Source organism: Hippocampus bargibanti, linkage group LG01 (assembly GCF_051943395.1).
Source record: "Hippocampus bargibanti isolate YZ-2025 linkage group LG01, ASM5194339v1, whole genome shotgun sequence".
NCBI classification, from domain to species: Eukaryota; Metazoa; Chordata; class Actinopteri; order Syngnathiformes; family Syngnathidae; genus Hippocampus; species Hippocampus bargibanti.
Genome location: NC_142734.1, coordinates 24,549,050 through 24,565,331, shown reverse-complemented (window position 1 = coordinate 24,565,331; position 16,282 = coordinate 24,549,050). Strand labels below are relative to the sequence as shown.

General features: G+C 54.6%; 1 protein-coding gene across 7 annotated transcripts in view; it reads right to left on the bottom strand.

Moving 5' to 3' along the window:
• Nucleotides 1-16,282, bottom strand: part of scn8aa (sodium channel, voltage gated, type VIII, alpha subunit a) — a 168,625-nt gene that overhangs the window by 68,957 nt on the left and 83,386 nt on the right. For all 7 annotated transcript variants that reach the window (XM_089004869.1, XM_089004872.1, XM_089004857.1 and 4 more), the window contains one exon: nucleotides 14,781-15,019. In XM_089004869.1, the coding sequence (XP_088860995.1) occupies nucleotides 14,781-15,019 (239 nt within the window). The remainder of the gene's footprint in view (nucleotides 1-14,780; nucleotides 15,020-16,282) is intronic.

The following is a 16,282-nucleotide window of genomic DNA, read 5'->3' as shown; positions in this document are numbered from 1 at the left end:
CGCGCCCCGCCCCTCCTGTCACCTCCTCCGCCAATCCTGGGAGACGGCCCCTCCAATCATCGTACACCTGGGTTCCCACAGCTGATTGTCATTTCACTGATGGTGCCTTCTGACTATATCTGTCTCGCGCTCACTACCGTCTCCGTCGGAGTATTTTTGGTCATTGCCGTTTCCACTTCCATGTTGCCAGGTCTGCTATCATTCAGTTATCTTCCTTCACTCATCCCTGTTTGTTATTATTTGATGCTTTGTCCAGTAAAGACTCTTTATCCATCCAAGCCTGTCACGCCGTGTATTTCGGGTCCTTCCCTAACACCAAGAGTCCGTCGCTCGAGGTCTGCCTCCTAGCACTCGAGCGCTCGTCACACAAAGAGGGTACAGAAAGTGCTTAAGAATGAATGTCTCTCTGTGTGTTTGTGTTGTCATGTTATTTGCTATTTAGTTTTTTTTGGTTCTTTTGACTTCTAGACGGCGCCGCGAGAGTGGCTGCCTTTCCAGCAGCTCCTGTGTTTTGCTTTCCTACTTTCATTTCTTTCATAACTTTGTTGCTGTGAAATGTAAATTTCTCCACTGCGACACTAATAAAGGCAAGTCCAATCCAATCCAATCCAATCCAAATATATCAGTAAATTAAGATGCGCTGCCAAGGTCGCCAACTCCTTTATTATGAACAAAGCATAAAAAAATGAACACATCATTAAAGCTGTAAAAAGCGATCAATGGACCTTTGCACGTCTTTGTTTATGCCACGATGTTATTCAAATGTCACTTGCTACTGAATGACACTCACTTTGGCAAGCCCGTCAGTTGGAGTTCAACAAAATCCCAATCAGAAACAGAATCATCTTTTTAGCCAAGTATGTAGAACACAGGAATAATTTGTCTCCGGTACTATAAGCCAGTGGTGGACCGTTAGGGTCTGCAAGAAATACTCTGCTAGCCTAAAAATATCCGAATCACAGGCTGATGTGAATTTTATTTTTGTGCATGGTGAGGAGTTTTCGGGTCTTAACATCCGTGGTCTGAATCTCTTCCTTTGGCCACCTTATTATTCCTGCAGGGTATCTGATCACTGGCAGGGCATAGCTGTTTATTGCCCGGGTCTTGTTCTTGCCATTGAGCTGGCTTCTCAGGACTTGCCTCACCCGCTGGAGGTATTTGGTCGTAGCCGCTTTCCTTGTTGTGAGTTCGAGGTGGCCATTGGCCTGTGGTATACGAGGTACTCGTAGCCGTTTTCAATGTCTGCTATTGTTCATTCAGGGAGTGAGACCCCTTCAGTGTGGACTACCTTGCCCCTTTTATTCACCATCCGACGACATTTCTCCAGCACGAATGACATCCCGATGTCACTGCTGTAGATCCTGGTTGTGTGGATCAGGCAGTCTATGTCTTCTTTTGTCCTGATCGATAATGGTCTATGACTGAACCAGAGTGCCCCATTCACTCTGGTATTGATACCAGAGTGAATGGGGCATTCTGGTTGTCCAGATGTGAATTCTATTTTTGTCCATGAATTCTTGTTAAATAATTCCAAATTGTCTTTCAGCTTCCTTTAAGCTTCCCTTTCCCCTGTTGTGCTGCTTCTAGATGTGTGTTTTTGTATTGAAGCATTGAACCAATCACATTTCAGTGATCATTTGTGACCATGGGCAGAAATCGACCTGGGCATCTTCACAATCAGTTCTGCAGGCCCTGTCGCATCTAACGTGTCGATCAAATTGCTTTAAGCCAGCGGTTCTTAACCTTTTTCCTCAATTCCCTACTTTCCAATTGGCCAACTCCAGGTTCCCAGTGACAACAATGATAAGTTAAAAATACAGTTTAAACAGTTTCGCTAATAGGGTGACGAGGCAATCAGAGTTTGCGAAAACTGCTTTTATTACTACCCACTAGTGACAAGCGCATACTGGCCAGAGTTTGCACACTATCTGTAGCGAGCAAATATATTGTTGTGTTGATTTAATAGCAGTTTTGTAAACCCACAATGGCTGAAGGAGGAGAAGATTGCAGATTGGTTGCAGATTTACTGTTAAAGCCATTTTCAAGACGGATGAGGTCAGCCGCCTGGCCACTGTCACATCTCGTCGCCGTCCTGGGCGCGCCCCGCCCCTCCTGTCACCTCCTCCGCTGCTCCCTGGAGACGGCCCCTCCCATCATCATGCACCTGGGTCCCCACAGCTGATTGTCATTCCCATGATTGTGCCTTCTGACTATATCTACCGATCGCGCAATACAGTCTCCGTCGGAGTATTCTGAAAGCTACCCTGCTACTTCCGTGCCGTCAGATCAGCTGTCACCGATCTCCCTCACTCACCTCATCCTGCTGTCATTTTTTCATGCGTGCCTCAGTAAAGACTTTTGCATACGAGTATCTGTCTCGCCGTGTATTTTGGATCCACACTCCCCGCTTTCCTTTCGTCACTCGAGCCCAGCCCTCGAGCCTCTAGTGACGTGACATAATACTCCGACCACCTATGGATCCCGCCGGCGAAGACAGATTCCTCGCCGCCCTGACCGAGCAAGCGGAGCGTTCGAGCCAGCTGGCCCGAGCCATCGCGGAAATCAGCCAAATTACCACCATGCTGGCTCAACGCTTCCAGGCGGCTGAAGCACGCATTTCCGCTCTCACGGCCAAGTCTTCCCCGCCCGTGAGTAGGCACGCTCTTCAACTTCCTCTTCCCTCACGCTACGCAGGCGAAACCGGGCGCTGCGCTCAGTTTTTAATGCAGTGCACGCTCATGTTTGAGCAACATCCATACGCCTGCGTTAGCGATGAGGCGAAGGTAGCCTTCATCACCAGCCTGCTCACGGGAGAAGCCGAGACGTGGGTGCTGGCCATCCGAGAATCCTGACCGGAGCTGCGCACCTCGTACCCGGACTTCGTCGCCGAGTTACGCCGGGTTTTCCATCATCCGGTGACGGAGTCCGAAGCGGAGGGGAGACTACTGGAATGCGTCCAAGGGGCCCGTTCAGCCGCGGAATACTCCGTCGACTTCCGCATCCGGGCCGCTGGCAGCGGCTACGGCGACCGAGCGTTGAGGGGGGTGTTTCGTCGCGGATAGAACACCGACCTCAAGGACGAGTTGGCTACCCGTGACGCGGGCACCACCTTCGACGACCTGGTCGCCATAGTCATCGGCCTGGATCACCGCCTTCGGGAGCGACAGAGAGAGCAGCGCGGCCGACGGCCCCGAACCCGGTCCAGATCTCCCACACCCGGCAGCGAGCGCGTGCGGCGCCTGGAGGAATCCCCCGAACCCATGATCATAGGGGAAGGGAACGACCGCACTATCCCGAGGGCTCGCCGCACCAAGGCCCCCAGCCGAAGACCTCAGGTCCCCGCAAGTCCCCGTCGAAACGGCGACCACAGCGACCTCTGGAGGTCAACGCCACGACCCCCGTTACACGGTTGGAGCTGGACAGCGAATTAATTGGCCCCTCCAGCTCCCAAACCGTGCGGGCCCTTGTGGACTCGGGGGCCGACGGGTGCATCATTGACCCCCAGCTGGCGGACTCGTTGGGCTGCCAGCTGATTGATCTCCACCCCCCGAAGGAGATCGTCGACCTGGACGGCAGATTGTTAGCCCGAGTCACCCACCTCACTGCCCCGCTAAAACTCTGGGTAGCGGGGAACCACGTCGAGCACCGCCAATTTCTAGTTATGCCCTCCCGGAATGTGCCGTTGGTATTGGGTCTCCCCTGGCTCAATACCCACGACCCATCCATCTCCTGGGAGGGCCCCACCATTCAGGGCTGGAGCCCCTACTGCTATGCCAACTGCCTGCGGTCGGCTACGGGAGGGCGAGACCCCTCCCGCGTTGGCCCGCCCGAGGCCATCTGCCTCAAGGGCGTGCCACAATGCTACCATGACCTGCGGGAGGTGTTCAGCAAAGACAACGCCCAATCCCTGCCACCCCACCGACCGTATGACTGTGCCATCGACTTGCAGCCAGGGGCTCCATTACCGGACTCCAGACTTTTTCACATTTCACAACCTGAATGGGAAGCCCTGAGACCTTACATAGACTCCTCCCTAGCGGCAGGACTCATCGGCCGTCACGGTCTCCGTTGGGCGCAGGGTTTTTCTTTATTGACAAGAAGGACGGAACCCTGCGTCCGTGTGTCGACTACCGGAGTCTGAACGACATCACCATCCGAAACAAATACCCCCTCCCCCTCATGGACTCAGCCTTCACGCCCCTTCAGTCCGCAACCATTTTTTCTAAATTAGACCTCCGCAGTGCGTACCACTTGGTCCGCATCCGGGAGGGGGATGAATGGAAAACTGCATTTAAAACACCGTTAGGTCATTTTGAATATCTGGTGATGCCGTTCGGACTCACGAACGCGCCCGCCGTCTTCCAGAATTTGATCAATGATGTGCTCAGGGACTTCCTCAATGTTTTTGTTTTCGTTTATCTGGATGATATTCTTATTTTTTCTCGTTCTGCAGAGGAGCACCGGCAACACGTCCGACGGGTCCTGGCGCGGCTCCTGCAAAACCGGCTCTACGTGAAGGCAGAGAAGTGCGAGTTCCACGTCCGCTCTCTGTCCTTCCTAGGGTTCGTCGTGGAGCAGGGGCAGCTCAGGGCCGACCCCACTAAGACGAAAGCGGTGGTAGAATGGCCGATCCAGAAGACGCGCAAACAGCTCCAGCGGTTTTTGGGGTTTGCCAACTTCTACCGCCGCTTCATTCGAGGGTATAGTCAGAAGGCACTCCCCCTCACTAACCTCACGTCCTCCAAGATTCCCTTCAGGTGGACGCCCGACGCTGAGGGGGCTTTCAACCACCTCCGTCTTACCTTCACTAACCCCCCTGTTCTGCGTCATCCCGACCCGGATCTCCCGTTCACGGTCGAGGTTGACGCATCCGAGTCCGGAGTAGGGGCCGTCCTGTCCCAGCGCTCTCCCATGGACCAGAAGCTACGCCCATGCGCCTTCCTCTCCCGCCGACTCAGCCCCGCCGAGGCCAACTATGACGTCGGCAATCGGGAACTGCTGGCGGTCGTCCTGGCCCTTCAGGAATGGAGACACTGGCTTGAGGGAGCGAAACACCCCTTTACCGTCGACACGGACCATAAAAACCTGGCGGCCATCCGGTCGGCCAAGAGACTAAACTCTAGACAGGCCCGATGGTCACTCTTCCTCACCCGGTTTAACTTTTTTCTCACCTACTGCCCAGGGTCACAGAACACCAAGCCCGATGCCCTATCCTGCATCCATGAGCCGGCAGAAAGGGAGGAGACCACCACCAACATCCTGCCGGCCCAACGCATCCTTGGTGCCCTGAGGTGGGAGGTTGAGAGAAAAGTACAGCAAGCCCAGGGGACGACCCCCATCCCCAGGGGCTGTCCTAAGGATCGCCTGTTCGTCCCCCCCGCCTCTTCGCACGGAGGTGCTCGTCTGGGGGCAAACCTCCAAGATAGCTTGTCACCAGGGGGTCAACAGGACGATCCAACTCATCGCCCAACGGTTCTGGTGGCCGGGGTTCCGGAGTGACATCACCCTCTTCGTGAAGGCCTGCCCGACCTGTGCCTGTGGGAAAGCCTCCCATCAGCCCCCGGCAGGACTCCTCCGGCCGCTACCGGTTCCGTCCAGACCCTGGTCCCACATCTCCGTCGACTTCGTGACAGGCCTTCCCCCCTCCCGTGGCAAGACGGTCGTCCTCACCGTAGTGGACCGATTCTCCAAGTCGGCCCACTTCGTTCCGTTAACCAGGTTGCCGTCCGCCACCGAGACGGCTCAACTCCTGGTTAACCATGTCGTCCGTCTCCACGGGATTCCGACGAACATCGTGTCGGATCGGGGACCGCAGTTCGTGTCCAAGGTATGGAAGCGTTTCTGTCGGTCCCTAGGGGCATCGGCGAGCCTGTCGTCTGGGTACCACCCCCAGACCAACGGACAGACGGAGAGGAAGAACCAGGACCTGGAGGCGGCCCTCCGGTGCGTGTGCCTCCACAACCCGGCGTCGTGGGCCCTGCACCTACCCTGGGTGGAGTACGCCCACAACTCCCTGGTCTCCGCAGCCACAGGTCGGTCCCCATTCATGTCCGCCTGTGGCTATCAGCCGCCCTTATTTCCCACACAGGAAGGCCAGGTGGAGGTCCCGTCTATCGATCATCACCTCAGACGGGCCCACAGAGTCTGGAAGGAGACCAGGGACGCCCTGTCACGCACCGCATCCCGGAACCGGCGGGTGGCAGACCGCCATCGACGGCAAGCACCCAGCTACCAGGTCGGGCAGGAGGTCTGGCTATCCACGAAGGACCTTCGGCTGGCAGGGTCGTCGGCCAAGCTGGGCCCACGCTTCACGGGTCCCTTCCCCATCGAGGCCATCCTCAGCCCGGTCTCGGTGAGGCTCCGGCTACCACCCACCATGCGGATCCACCCCGTGTTTCATGTTTCCCTCCTCAAGCCAGTGGAGACCAGCTCCTTAGCCCCCACGCCCGCCCCCCCACCTCCCCCCCGGATATTGGACGACGGACCAGTCTACACCGTGCGGGAGATACTGGACTATAGGCGCAGGGGCAGAGGAGTGCAGTACCTGGTCGACTGGGAGGGCTATGGACCTGAGGAACGTCAATGGGTCCCACGTGCCTGGATCCTCGACCCATCCCTCACCCGGGCGTTCCATGCGGCTCACCCATCCAAGCCTGGGGGGCCGCCGAGAGGCGTCCCTTGAGGGGGGGGCACTGTCACATCTCGTTGCCATCCGGGGCGCGCCCCGCCCCTCCTGTCACCTCCTCCGCCAATCCTGGGAGACGGCCCCTCCAATCATCGTACACCTGGGTTCCCACAGCTGATTGTCATTTCACTGATGGTGCCTTCTGACTATATCTGTCTCGCGCTCACTACCGTCTCCGTCGGAGTATTTTTGGTCATTGCCGTTTCCACTTCCATGTTGCCAGGTCTGCTATCATTCAGTTATCTTCCTTCACTCATCCCTGTTTGTTATTATTTGATGCTTTGTCCAGTAAAGACTCTTTATCCATCCAAGCCTGTCACGCCGTGTATTTCGGGTCCTTCCCTAACACCAAGAGTCCGTCGCTCGAGGTCTGCCTCCTAGCACTCGAGCGCTCGTCACACAAAGAGGGTACAGAAAGTGCTTAAGAATGAATGTCTCTCTGTGTGTTTGTGTTGTCATGTTATTTGCTATTTAGTTTTTTTTGGTTCTTTTGACTTCTAGACGGCGCCGCGAGAGTGGCTGCCTTTCCAGCAGCTCCTGTGTTTTGCTTTCCTACTTTCATTTCTTTCATAACTTTGTTGCTGTGAAATGTAAATTTCTCCACTGCGACACTAATAAAGGCAAGTCCAATCCAATCCAATCCAATCCAAATATATCAGTAAATTAAGATGCGCTGCCAAGGTCGCCAACTCCTTTATTATGAACAAAGCATAAAAAAATGAACACATCATTAAAGCTGTAAAAAGCGATCAATGGACCTTTGCACGTCTTTGTTTATGCCACGATGTTATTCAAATGTCACTTGCTACTGAATGACACTCACTTTGGCAAGCCCGTCAGTTGGAGTTCAACAAAATCCCAATCAGAAACAGAATCATCTTTTTAGCCAAGTATGTAGAACACAGGAATAATTTGTCTCCGGTACTATAAGCCAGTGGTGGACCGTTAGGGTCTGCAAGAAATACTCTGCTAGCCTAAAAATATCCGAATCACAGGCTGATGTGAATTTTATTTTTGTGCATGGTGAGGAGTTTTCGGGTCTTAACATCCGTGGTCTGAATCTCTTCCTTTGGCCACCTTATTATTCCTGCAGGGTATCTGATCACTGGCAGGGCATAGCTGTTTATTGCCCGGGTCTTGTTCTTGCCATTGAGCTGGCTTCTCAGGACTTGCCTCACCCGCTGGAGGTATTTGGTCGTAGCCGCTTTCCTTGTTGTGAGTTCGAGGTGGCCATTGGCCTGTGGTATACGAGGTACTCGTAGCCGTTTTCAATGTCTGCTATTGTTCATTCAGGGAGTGAGACCCCTTCAGTGTGGACTACCTTGCCCCTTTTATTCACCATCCGACGACATTTCTCCAGCACGAATGACATCCCGATGTCACTGCTGTAGATCCTGGTTGTGTGGATCAGGCAGTCTATGTCTTCTTTTGTCCTGATCGATAATGGTCTATGACTGAACCAGAGTGCCCCATTCACTCTGGTATTGATACCAGAGTGAATGGGGCATTCTGGTTGTCCAGATGTGAATTCTATTTTTGTCCATGAATTCTTGTTAAATAATTCCAAATTGTCTTTCAGCTTCCTTTAAGCTTCCCTTTCCCCTGTTGTGCTGCTTCTAGATGTGTGTTTTTGTATTGAAGCATTGAACCAATCACATTTCAGTGATCATTTGTGACCATGGGCAGAAATCGACCTGGGCATCTTCACAATCAGTTCTGCAGGCCCTGTCGCATCTAACGTGTCGATCAAATTGCTTTAAGCCAGCGGTTCTTAACCTTTTTCCTCAATTCCCTACTTTCCAATTGGCCAACTCCAGGTTCCCAGTGACAACAATGATAAGTTAAAAATACAGTTTAAACAGTTTCGCTAATAGGGTGACGAGGCAATCAGAGTTTGCGAAAACTGCTTTTATTACTACCCACTAGTGACAAGCGCATACTGGCCAGAGTTTGCACACTATCTGTAGCGAGCAAATATATTGTTGTGTTGATTTAATAGCAGTTTTGTAAACCCACAATGGCTGAAGGAGGAGAAGATTGCAGATTGGTTGCAGATTTACTGTTAAAGCCATTTTCAAGACGGATGAGGTCAGCCGCCTGGCCACTGTCACATCTCGTCGCCGTCCTGGGCGCGCCCCGCCCCTCCTGTCACCTCCTCCGCTGCTCCCTGGAGACGGCCCCTCCCATCATCATGCACCTGGGTCCCCACAGCTGATTGTCATTCCCATGATTGTGCCTTCTGACTATATCTACCGATCGCGCAATACAGTCTCCGTCGGAGTATTCTGAAAGCTACCCTGCTACTTCCGTGCCGTCAGATCAGCTGTCACCGATCTCCCTCACTCACCTCATCCTGCTGTCATTTTTTCATGCGTGCCTCAGTAAAGACTTTTGCATACGAGTATCTGTCTCGCCGTGTATTTTGGATCCACACTCCCCGCTTTCCTTTCGTCACTCGAGCCCAGCCCTCGAGCCTCTAGTGACGTGACATAATACTCCGACCACCTATGGATCCCGCCGGCGAAGACAGATTCCTCGCCGCCCTGACCGAGCAAGCGGAGCGTTCGAGCCAGCTGGCCCGAGCCATCGCGGAAATCAGCCAAATTACCACCATGCTGGCTCAACGCTTCCAGGCGGCTGAAGCACGCATTTCCGCTCTCACGGCCAAGTCTTCCCCGCCCGTGAGTAGGCACGCTCTTCAACTTCCTCTTCCCTCACGCTACGCAGGCGAAACCGGGCGCTGCGCTCAGTTTTTAATGCAGTGCACGCTCATGTTTGAGCAACATCCATACGCCTGCGTTAGCGATGAGGCGAAGGTAGCCTTCATCACCAGCCTGCTCACGGGAGAAGCCGAGACGTGGGTGCTGGCCATCCGAGAATCCTGACCGGAGCTGCGCACCTCGTACCCGGACTTCGTCGCCGAGTTACGCCGGGTTTTCCATCATCCGGTGACGGAGTCCGAAGCGGAGGGGAGACTACTGGAATGCGTCCAAGGGGCCCGTTCAGCCGCGGAATACTCCGTCGACTTCCGCATCCGGGCCGCTGGCAGCGGCTACGGCGACCGAGCGTTGAGGGGGGTGTTTCGTCGCGGATAGAACACCGACCTCAAGGACGAGTTGGCTACCCGTGACGCGGGCACCACCTTCGACGACCTGGTCGCCATAGTCATCGGCCTGGATCACCGCCTTCGGGAGCGACAGAGAGAGCAGCGCGGCCGACGGCCCCGAACCCGGTCCAGATCTCCCACACCCGGCAGCGAGCGCGTGCGGCGCCTGGAGGAATCCCCCGAACCCATGATCATAGGGGAAGGGAACGACCGCACTATCCCCGGGGCTCGCCGCACCAAGGCCCCCAGCCGAAGACCTCAGGTCCCCGCAAGTCCCCGTCGAAACGGCGACCACAGCGACCTCTGGAGGTCAACGCCACGACCCCCGTTACACGGTTGGAGCTGGACAGCGAATTAATTGGCCCGTCCAGCTCCCAAACCGTGCGGGCCCTTGTGGACTCGGGGGCCGACGGGTGCATCATTGACCCCCAGCTGGCGGACTCGTTGGGCTGCCAGCTGATTGATCTCCACCCCCCGAAGGAGATCGTCGACCTGGACGGCAGATTGTTAGCCCGAGTCACCCACCTCACTGCCCCGCTAAAACTCTGGGTAGCGGGGAACCACGTCGAGCACCGCCAATTTCTAGTTATGCCCTCCCGGAATGTGCCGTTGGTATTGGGTCTCCCCTGGCTCAATACCCACGACCCATCCATCTCCTGGGAGGGCCCCACCATTCAGGGCTGGAGCCTCTACTGCTATGCCAACTGCCTGCGGTCGGCTACGGGAGGGCGAGACCCCTCCCGCGTTGGCCCGCCCGAGGCCATCTGCCTCAAGGGCGTGCCACAATGCTACCATGACCTGCGGGAGGTGTTCAGCAAAGACAACGCCCAATCCCTGCCACCCCACCGACCGTATGACTGTGCCATCGACTTGCAGCCAGGGGCTCCATTACCGGACTCCAGACTTTTTCACATTTCACAACCTGAATGGGAAGCCCTGAGACCTTACATAGACTCCTCCCTGGCGGCGGGACTCATCGGCCGTCACGGTCTCCGTTGGGCGCAGGGTTCTTCTTTATTGACAAGAAGGACGGAACCCTGCGTCCGTGTGTCGACTACCGGAGTCTGAACGACATCACCATCCGAAACAAATACCCCCTCCCCCTCATGGACTCAGCCTTCACGCCCCTTCAGTCCGCAACCATTTTTTCTAAATTAGACCTCCGCAGTGCGTACCACTTGGTCCGCATCCGGGAGGGGGATGAATGGAAAACTGCATTTAAAACACCGTTAGGTCATTTTGAATATCTGGTGATGCCGTTCGGACTCACGAACGCGCCCGCCGTCTTCCAGAACTTGATCAATGATGTGCTCAGGGACTTCCTCAATGTTTTTGTTTTCGTTTATCTGGATGATATTCTTATTTTTTCTCGTTCTGCAGAGGAGCACCGGCAACACGTCCGACGGGTCCTGGCGCGGCTCCTGCAAAACCGGCTCTACGTGAAGGCAGAGAAGTGCGAGTTCCACGTCCGCTCTCTGTCCTTCCTAGGGTTCGTCGTGGAGCAGGGGCAGCTCAGGGCCGACCCCACTAAGACGAAAGCGGTGGTAGAATGGCCGATCCAGAAGACGCGCAAACAGCTCCAGCGGTTTTTGGGGTTTGCCAACTTCTACCGCCGCTTCATTCGAGGGTATAGTCAGAAGGCACTCCCCCTCACTAACCTCACGTCCTCCAAGATTCCCTTCAGGTGGACGCCCGACGCTGAGGGGGCTTTCAACCACCTCCGTCTTACCTTCACTAACCCCCCTGTTCTGCGTCATCCCGACCCGGATCTCCCGTTCACGGTCGAGGTTGACGCATCCGAGTCCGGAGTAGGGGCCGTCCTGTCCCAGCGCTCTCCCATGGACCAGAAGCTACGCCCATGCGCCTTCCTCTCCCGCCGACTCAGCCCCGCCGAGGCCAACTATGACGTCGGCAATCGGGAACTGCTGGCGGTCGTCCTGGCCCTTCAGGAATGGAGACACTGGCTTGAGGGAGCGAAACACCCCTTTACCGTCGACACGGACCATAAAAACCTGGCGGCCATCCGGTCGGCCAAGAGACTAAACTCTAGACAGGCCCGATGGTCACTCTTCCTCACCCGGTTTAACTTTTTTCTCACCTACTGCCCAGGGTCACAGAACACCAAGCCCGATGCCCTATCCTGCATCCATGAGCCGGCAGAAAGGGAGGAGACCACCACCAACATCCTGCCGGCCCAACGCATCCTTGGTGCCCTGAGGTGGGAGGTTGAGAGAAAAGTACAGCAAGCCCAGGGGACGACCCCCATCCCCAGGGGCTGTCCTAAGGATCGCCTGTTCGTCCCCCCCGCCTCTTCGCACGGAGGTGCTCGTCTGGGGGCAAACCTCCAAGATAGCTTGTCACCAGGGGGTCAACAGGACGATCCAACTCATCGCCCAACGGTTCTGGTGGCCGGGGTTCCGGAGGTGACATCACCCTCTTCGTGAAGGCCTGCCCGACCTGTGCCTGTGGGAAAGCCTCCCATCAGCCCCCGGCAGGACTCCTCCGGCCGCTACCGGTACCGTCGAGACCCTGGTCCCACATCTCCGTCGACTTCGTGACAGGCCTCCCCCCCTCCCGTGGCAAGACGGTCGTCCTCACCGTTGTGGACCGATTCTCCAAGTCGGCCCACTTCGTCCCGTTAACCAGGTTGCCGTCCGCCATCGAGACAGCTCAACTCCTGGTTAACCACGTCGTCCGTCTCCACGGGATTCCGACGGACATCGTGTCGGACCGGGGACCGCAGTTCGTGTCCAAGGTATGGAAACGTTTCTGTCGGTCCCTAGGGGCGTCGGCGAGCCTGTCGTCTGGATACCATCCCCAGACCAACGGACAGACGGAGAGGAAGAACCAGGACCTGGAGGCGGCCCTCCGGTGCGTGTGCCTCCACAATCCGGCGTCGTGGGCCCTGCACCTACCCTGGGTGGAGTACGCCCACAACTCCCTGGTCTCCGCAGCCACAGGTCGGTCCCCATTTATATCCGCCTGTGGCTATCAGCCGCCCTTGTTTCCCACACAGGAGGGCCAGGTGGAGGTCCCGTCTATTGAACATCACCTCAGACGGCACCGAGTCTGGAAGGAGACCAGGGACGCCCTGACACGCACCGCATCCCGGAACCAGCGGGTGGCGGACCGTCACCGGAAACAGGCACCCAACTACCAGGTCAGGCAGGAGGTGTGGCTGTCGACGAGGGACCTTCGGCTGGCAGGGTCTTCAGCCAAGCTGGGCCCACGCTTCACGGGTCCCTTCCCCATCGAGGCCATCCTCAGCCCGGTCTCGGTGAGGCTCCGGCTGCCACCCACCATGAGGATCCACCCCATTTTCCACGTTTCCCTCCTCAAGCCAGTGGAAACCAGCTCCTTAGCCCCCACGCCCCCCCCCCCCCCCCCGGATGTTGGCCGACGGACCGGTCTACACCGTGCGGGAGATACTGGACTCCAGGCGCATGGGCAGAGGAGTGCAGTACCTGGTCGACTGGGAGGGCTATGGACCGGAGGAACGACAGTGGGTCCCACGTGCCTGGATCCTCGACCCATCTCTCATCCGGGCATTCCATGCGGCTCAGCCTTCCAAACCTGGTGGGCCGCCAAGAGGCGTCCGTTGAGGGGGGGGGCACTGTCACATCTCGTCGCCGTCCTGGGCGCGCCCCGCCCCTCCTGTCACCTCCTCCGCTGCTCCCTGGAGACGGCCCCTCCCATCATCATGCACCTGGGTCCCCACAGCTGATTGTCATTTTGTCACCTTGACTGTGCCTTCTGACTATATCTACCGATCGCGCAATACAGTCTCCGTCGGAGTATTCTGAAAGCTACACTGCTACTTCCGTGCCGTCAGATTAGCTGTCACCGATCTCCCTCACTCACCTCATCCTACTGTCATTTTTTTCATGCGTGCCTCAGTAAAGACTTTTGCATACGAGTATCTGTCTCGCCGTGTATTTTGGATCCACACTCCCCGCTTTCCTTTCGTCACTCGAGTCCAGCCCTCGAGCCTCTAGTGACGTGACAGCCACGGGGTGAAATGACAACAATCTCCGTCTGAATGTGGAGAAGACGAAGGAGATTGTTGTGGACTTCAGGAGAGTGCACCCCCAGCATGCTCCACTAACCGTCAACGGTCCTGAGAGAGTGAGCAGCACCAAGTTCCTGGGAGTGCACATCTCCGAAGACCTGTCCTGGAGCCACAACACGGCATCACTAGCCAAGAGATCCCACCAGCACCTGCACTTCCTCCGGAAGCTCAGAAGAGCTGGAGCCCCGACGCCCATCCCGACCTCCGTCTCCAGCGGTACCATCGAGAGCATCCTGACCAACTGTATCCCCCACGCCCCTTCAGGACATTTATAACACCCGCCTCACCCGCAGAGCCATCAGGATCGCTGGCGATCCCACCCACCCCTCCCACAGCTTGCTGCAATCGAGTAGGAGACTGCGGAGTGTCCGAGCCAAGACCAGCAAGCTCAAGTACAGTTTCTGCCACCAGGCAATCAGGAGACTCAACTCCCTCCCAGCCCCACCCCCTCCTTCCCACTGCCACACTCACCAAACTCAGAGTACACGCTACACGCTGGACTAACATCCTGAACTCTATTTTTTTTCTGCAAGACCTCACTTCAACCTTCTTTTTGTTTTTGCATTACTACACGATGTCACTTTACATACGACATTACCTCACTTTACATACGACACTACACCACTTTACATTCAGAAATTTCATGTATTGTCTGTTGTCAAATGTCTGTCTTTTTTGCCACTTTATAAGTGCCTTGCACGCTGGGTCCGAGAGGACATTAATTTCATCTCTGCTGCATGTCATGCATATTAGCATATTTGACAATAAAGTTGACTTTGACTTTTCAAGAAAAGATGGACATTATTAAGAAAGGTCGGTCGGTTATTTCCTGGCTAACGGTACCCTCTATTGGGCTTGTAGTAAATCACACCACACTTTTTTACAGTCGCAGCTTTGGATGCACGCACTCACTCACTCACCAGATTTCCCACATAGAGCATGTCTTCAAAGTCAGGTGTCATTGGGTAGTGCTCCATGGCCATAAAGAGTGTGTTGAGGACAATGCAGATGGTGATGGCCAAGTCAACAAAGGGATCCATGACGATCAAGTTGACGATCTCCTTAATCCTCAGCCATGTTGGGGAACATTCCCATATCAGGAATGTGTTCGAAAACTTATACCAGCATGGTGGACACTTGCGCTGGGACTCTTCCAGTTCTAAAGACGTAGCGCAGATTAAATGTCACAATCCAAGCATACTGTATGTGATTGCGAGTCGCAAGCAAACGTGCGAAGGTTTTGAGTGGCATAATATTTGTATAGTGATACCTCAGCTCACGAACTTAATTGGTTCCCCGAAAGTGTGTAAGGCGAAAAGTTTGTCTGCCGAACATTTGTTTCCCATAAGAAACCATTAAAATGAAATAATGTGTTCCCAGGTCTCAGAAAACATAATTTTCAACTACATAAGCCTTAAAACTACCCAAAATATACCTTATTTTATATATAATAAATGTGCTATTGTATTGTAATTAAAGAAAGAAAATACATTCATTTAATTGAACCTTTCAAGCTCTTCTGTTGCCTGAGACCATTGCTTAGACAACACGGAAACACCCTTAATAGCGTCCTTCTTCTTAAGGATGGTCGCAATGGTTGACTTAGCGTAATGGAGGCTAAATCACACAAACGCACACCTCGTTTGTGTTTTTCGATGATCTCCTTCTTCTGCTCGACCGTAATTTTCTTCTGTGTCATCTTCGGCTTAACACGAGCCTGTGGTGGAGTCTTTTTCACTCCCATAATAGCAAAAGTACTCTACTCGATAACAAACCACGTCCACACACAAATAAAGGGGGTGACGAAAACTAGTCCGCCAGCCACCGTGGCACCGTGTGGTTTGGTTCGTCCGCCGAAAAGTAGTTCGTCAGCCAAGACTATATGCTCGCGAATTTAATGTTCGTGAGACGAAAAGTTTGTGAGCTGAAGCGTCCGTCAGCGGAGGTTTTACTGTATGTATCTGCATTGCTGTCTGTGGAAAGCAGATACATATATGCCAACTTTTGCAAGCAGAAAAGCCTCGTAATACGTTGGGGTCCAGGTTACTGCGCATGTCTGCATTTCCGCTTCTTAGTGGTTTTTTAAAATCATTTCAAATAATGTACGCCGTACAGGTATGAAACTCAAACTGTCGTCATTTTCACCTTTTCTTGAGTGAAGTCTAACTCCTGGAAATGCTTGGGAGTACAGTGAGACCTCAGCTTACGAACACCTTATTTTACAAACTTTTCATCTTACGAACGTCAAATTTATAAAAATTAAACCTTGAAATACGCACTATTTTCATGATACACACCCACCACGGCTGGTGGAGTAATCTTCGGCGGAAGAACACCAAAGCACACGACCTTCGACGGAAGCACACGACCTTCGACGGAAGCACACGACCGAACAGCGCTCCAGCTGGCGCTACTTTCCACA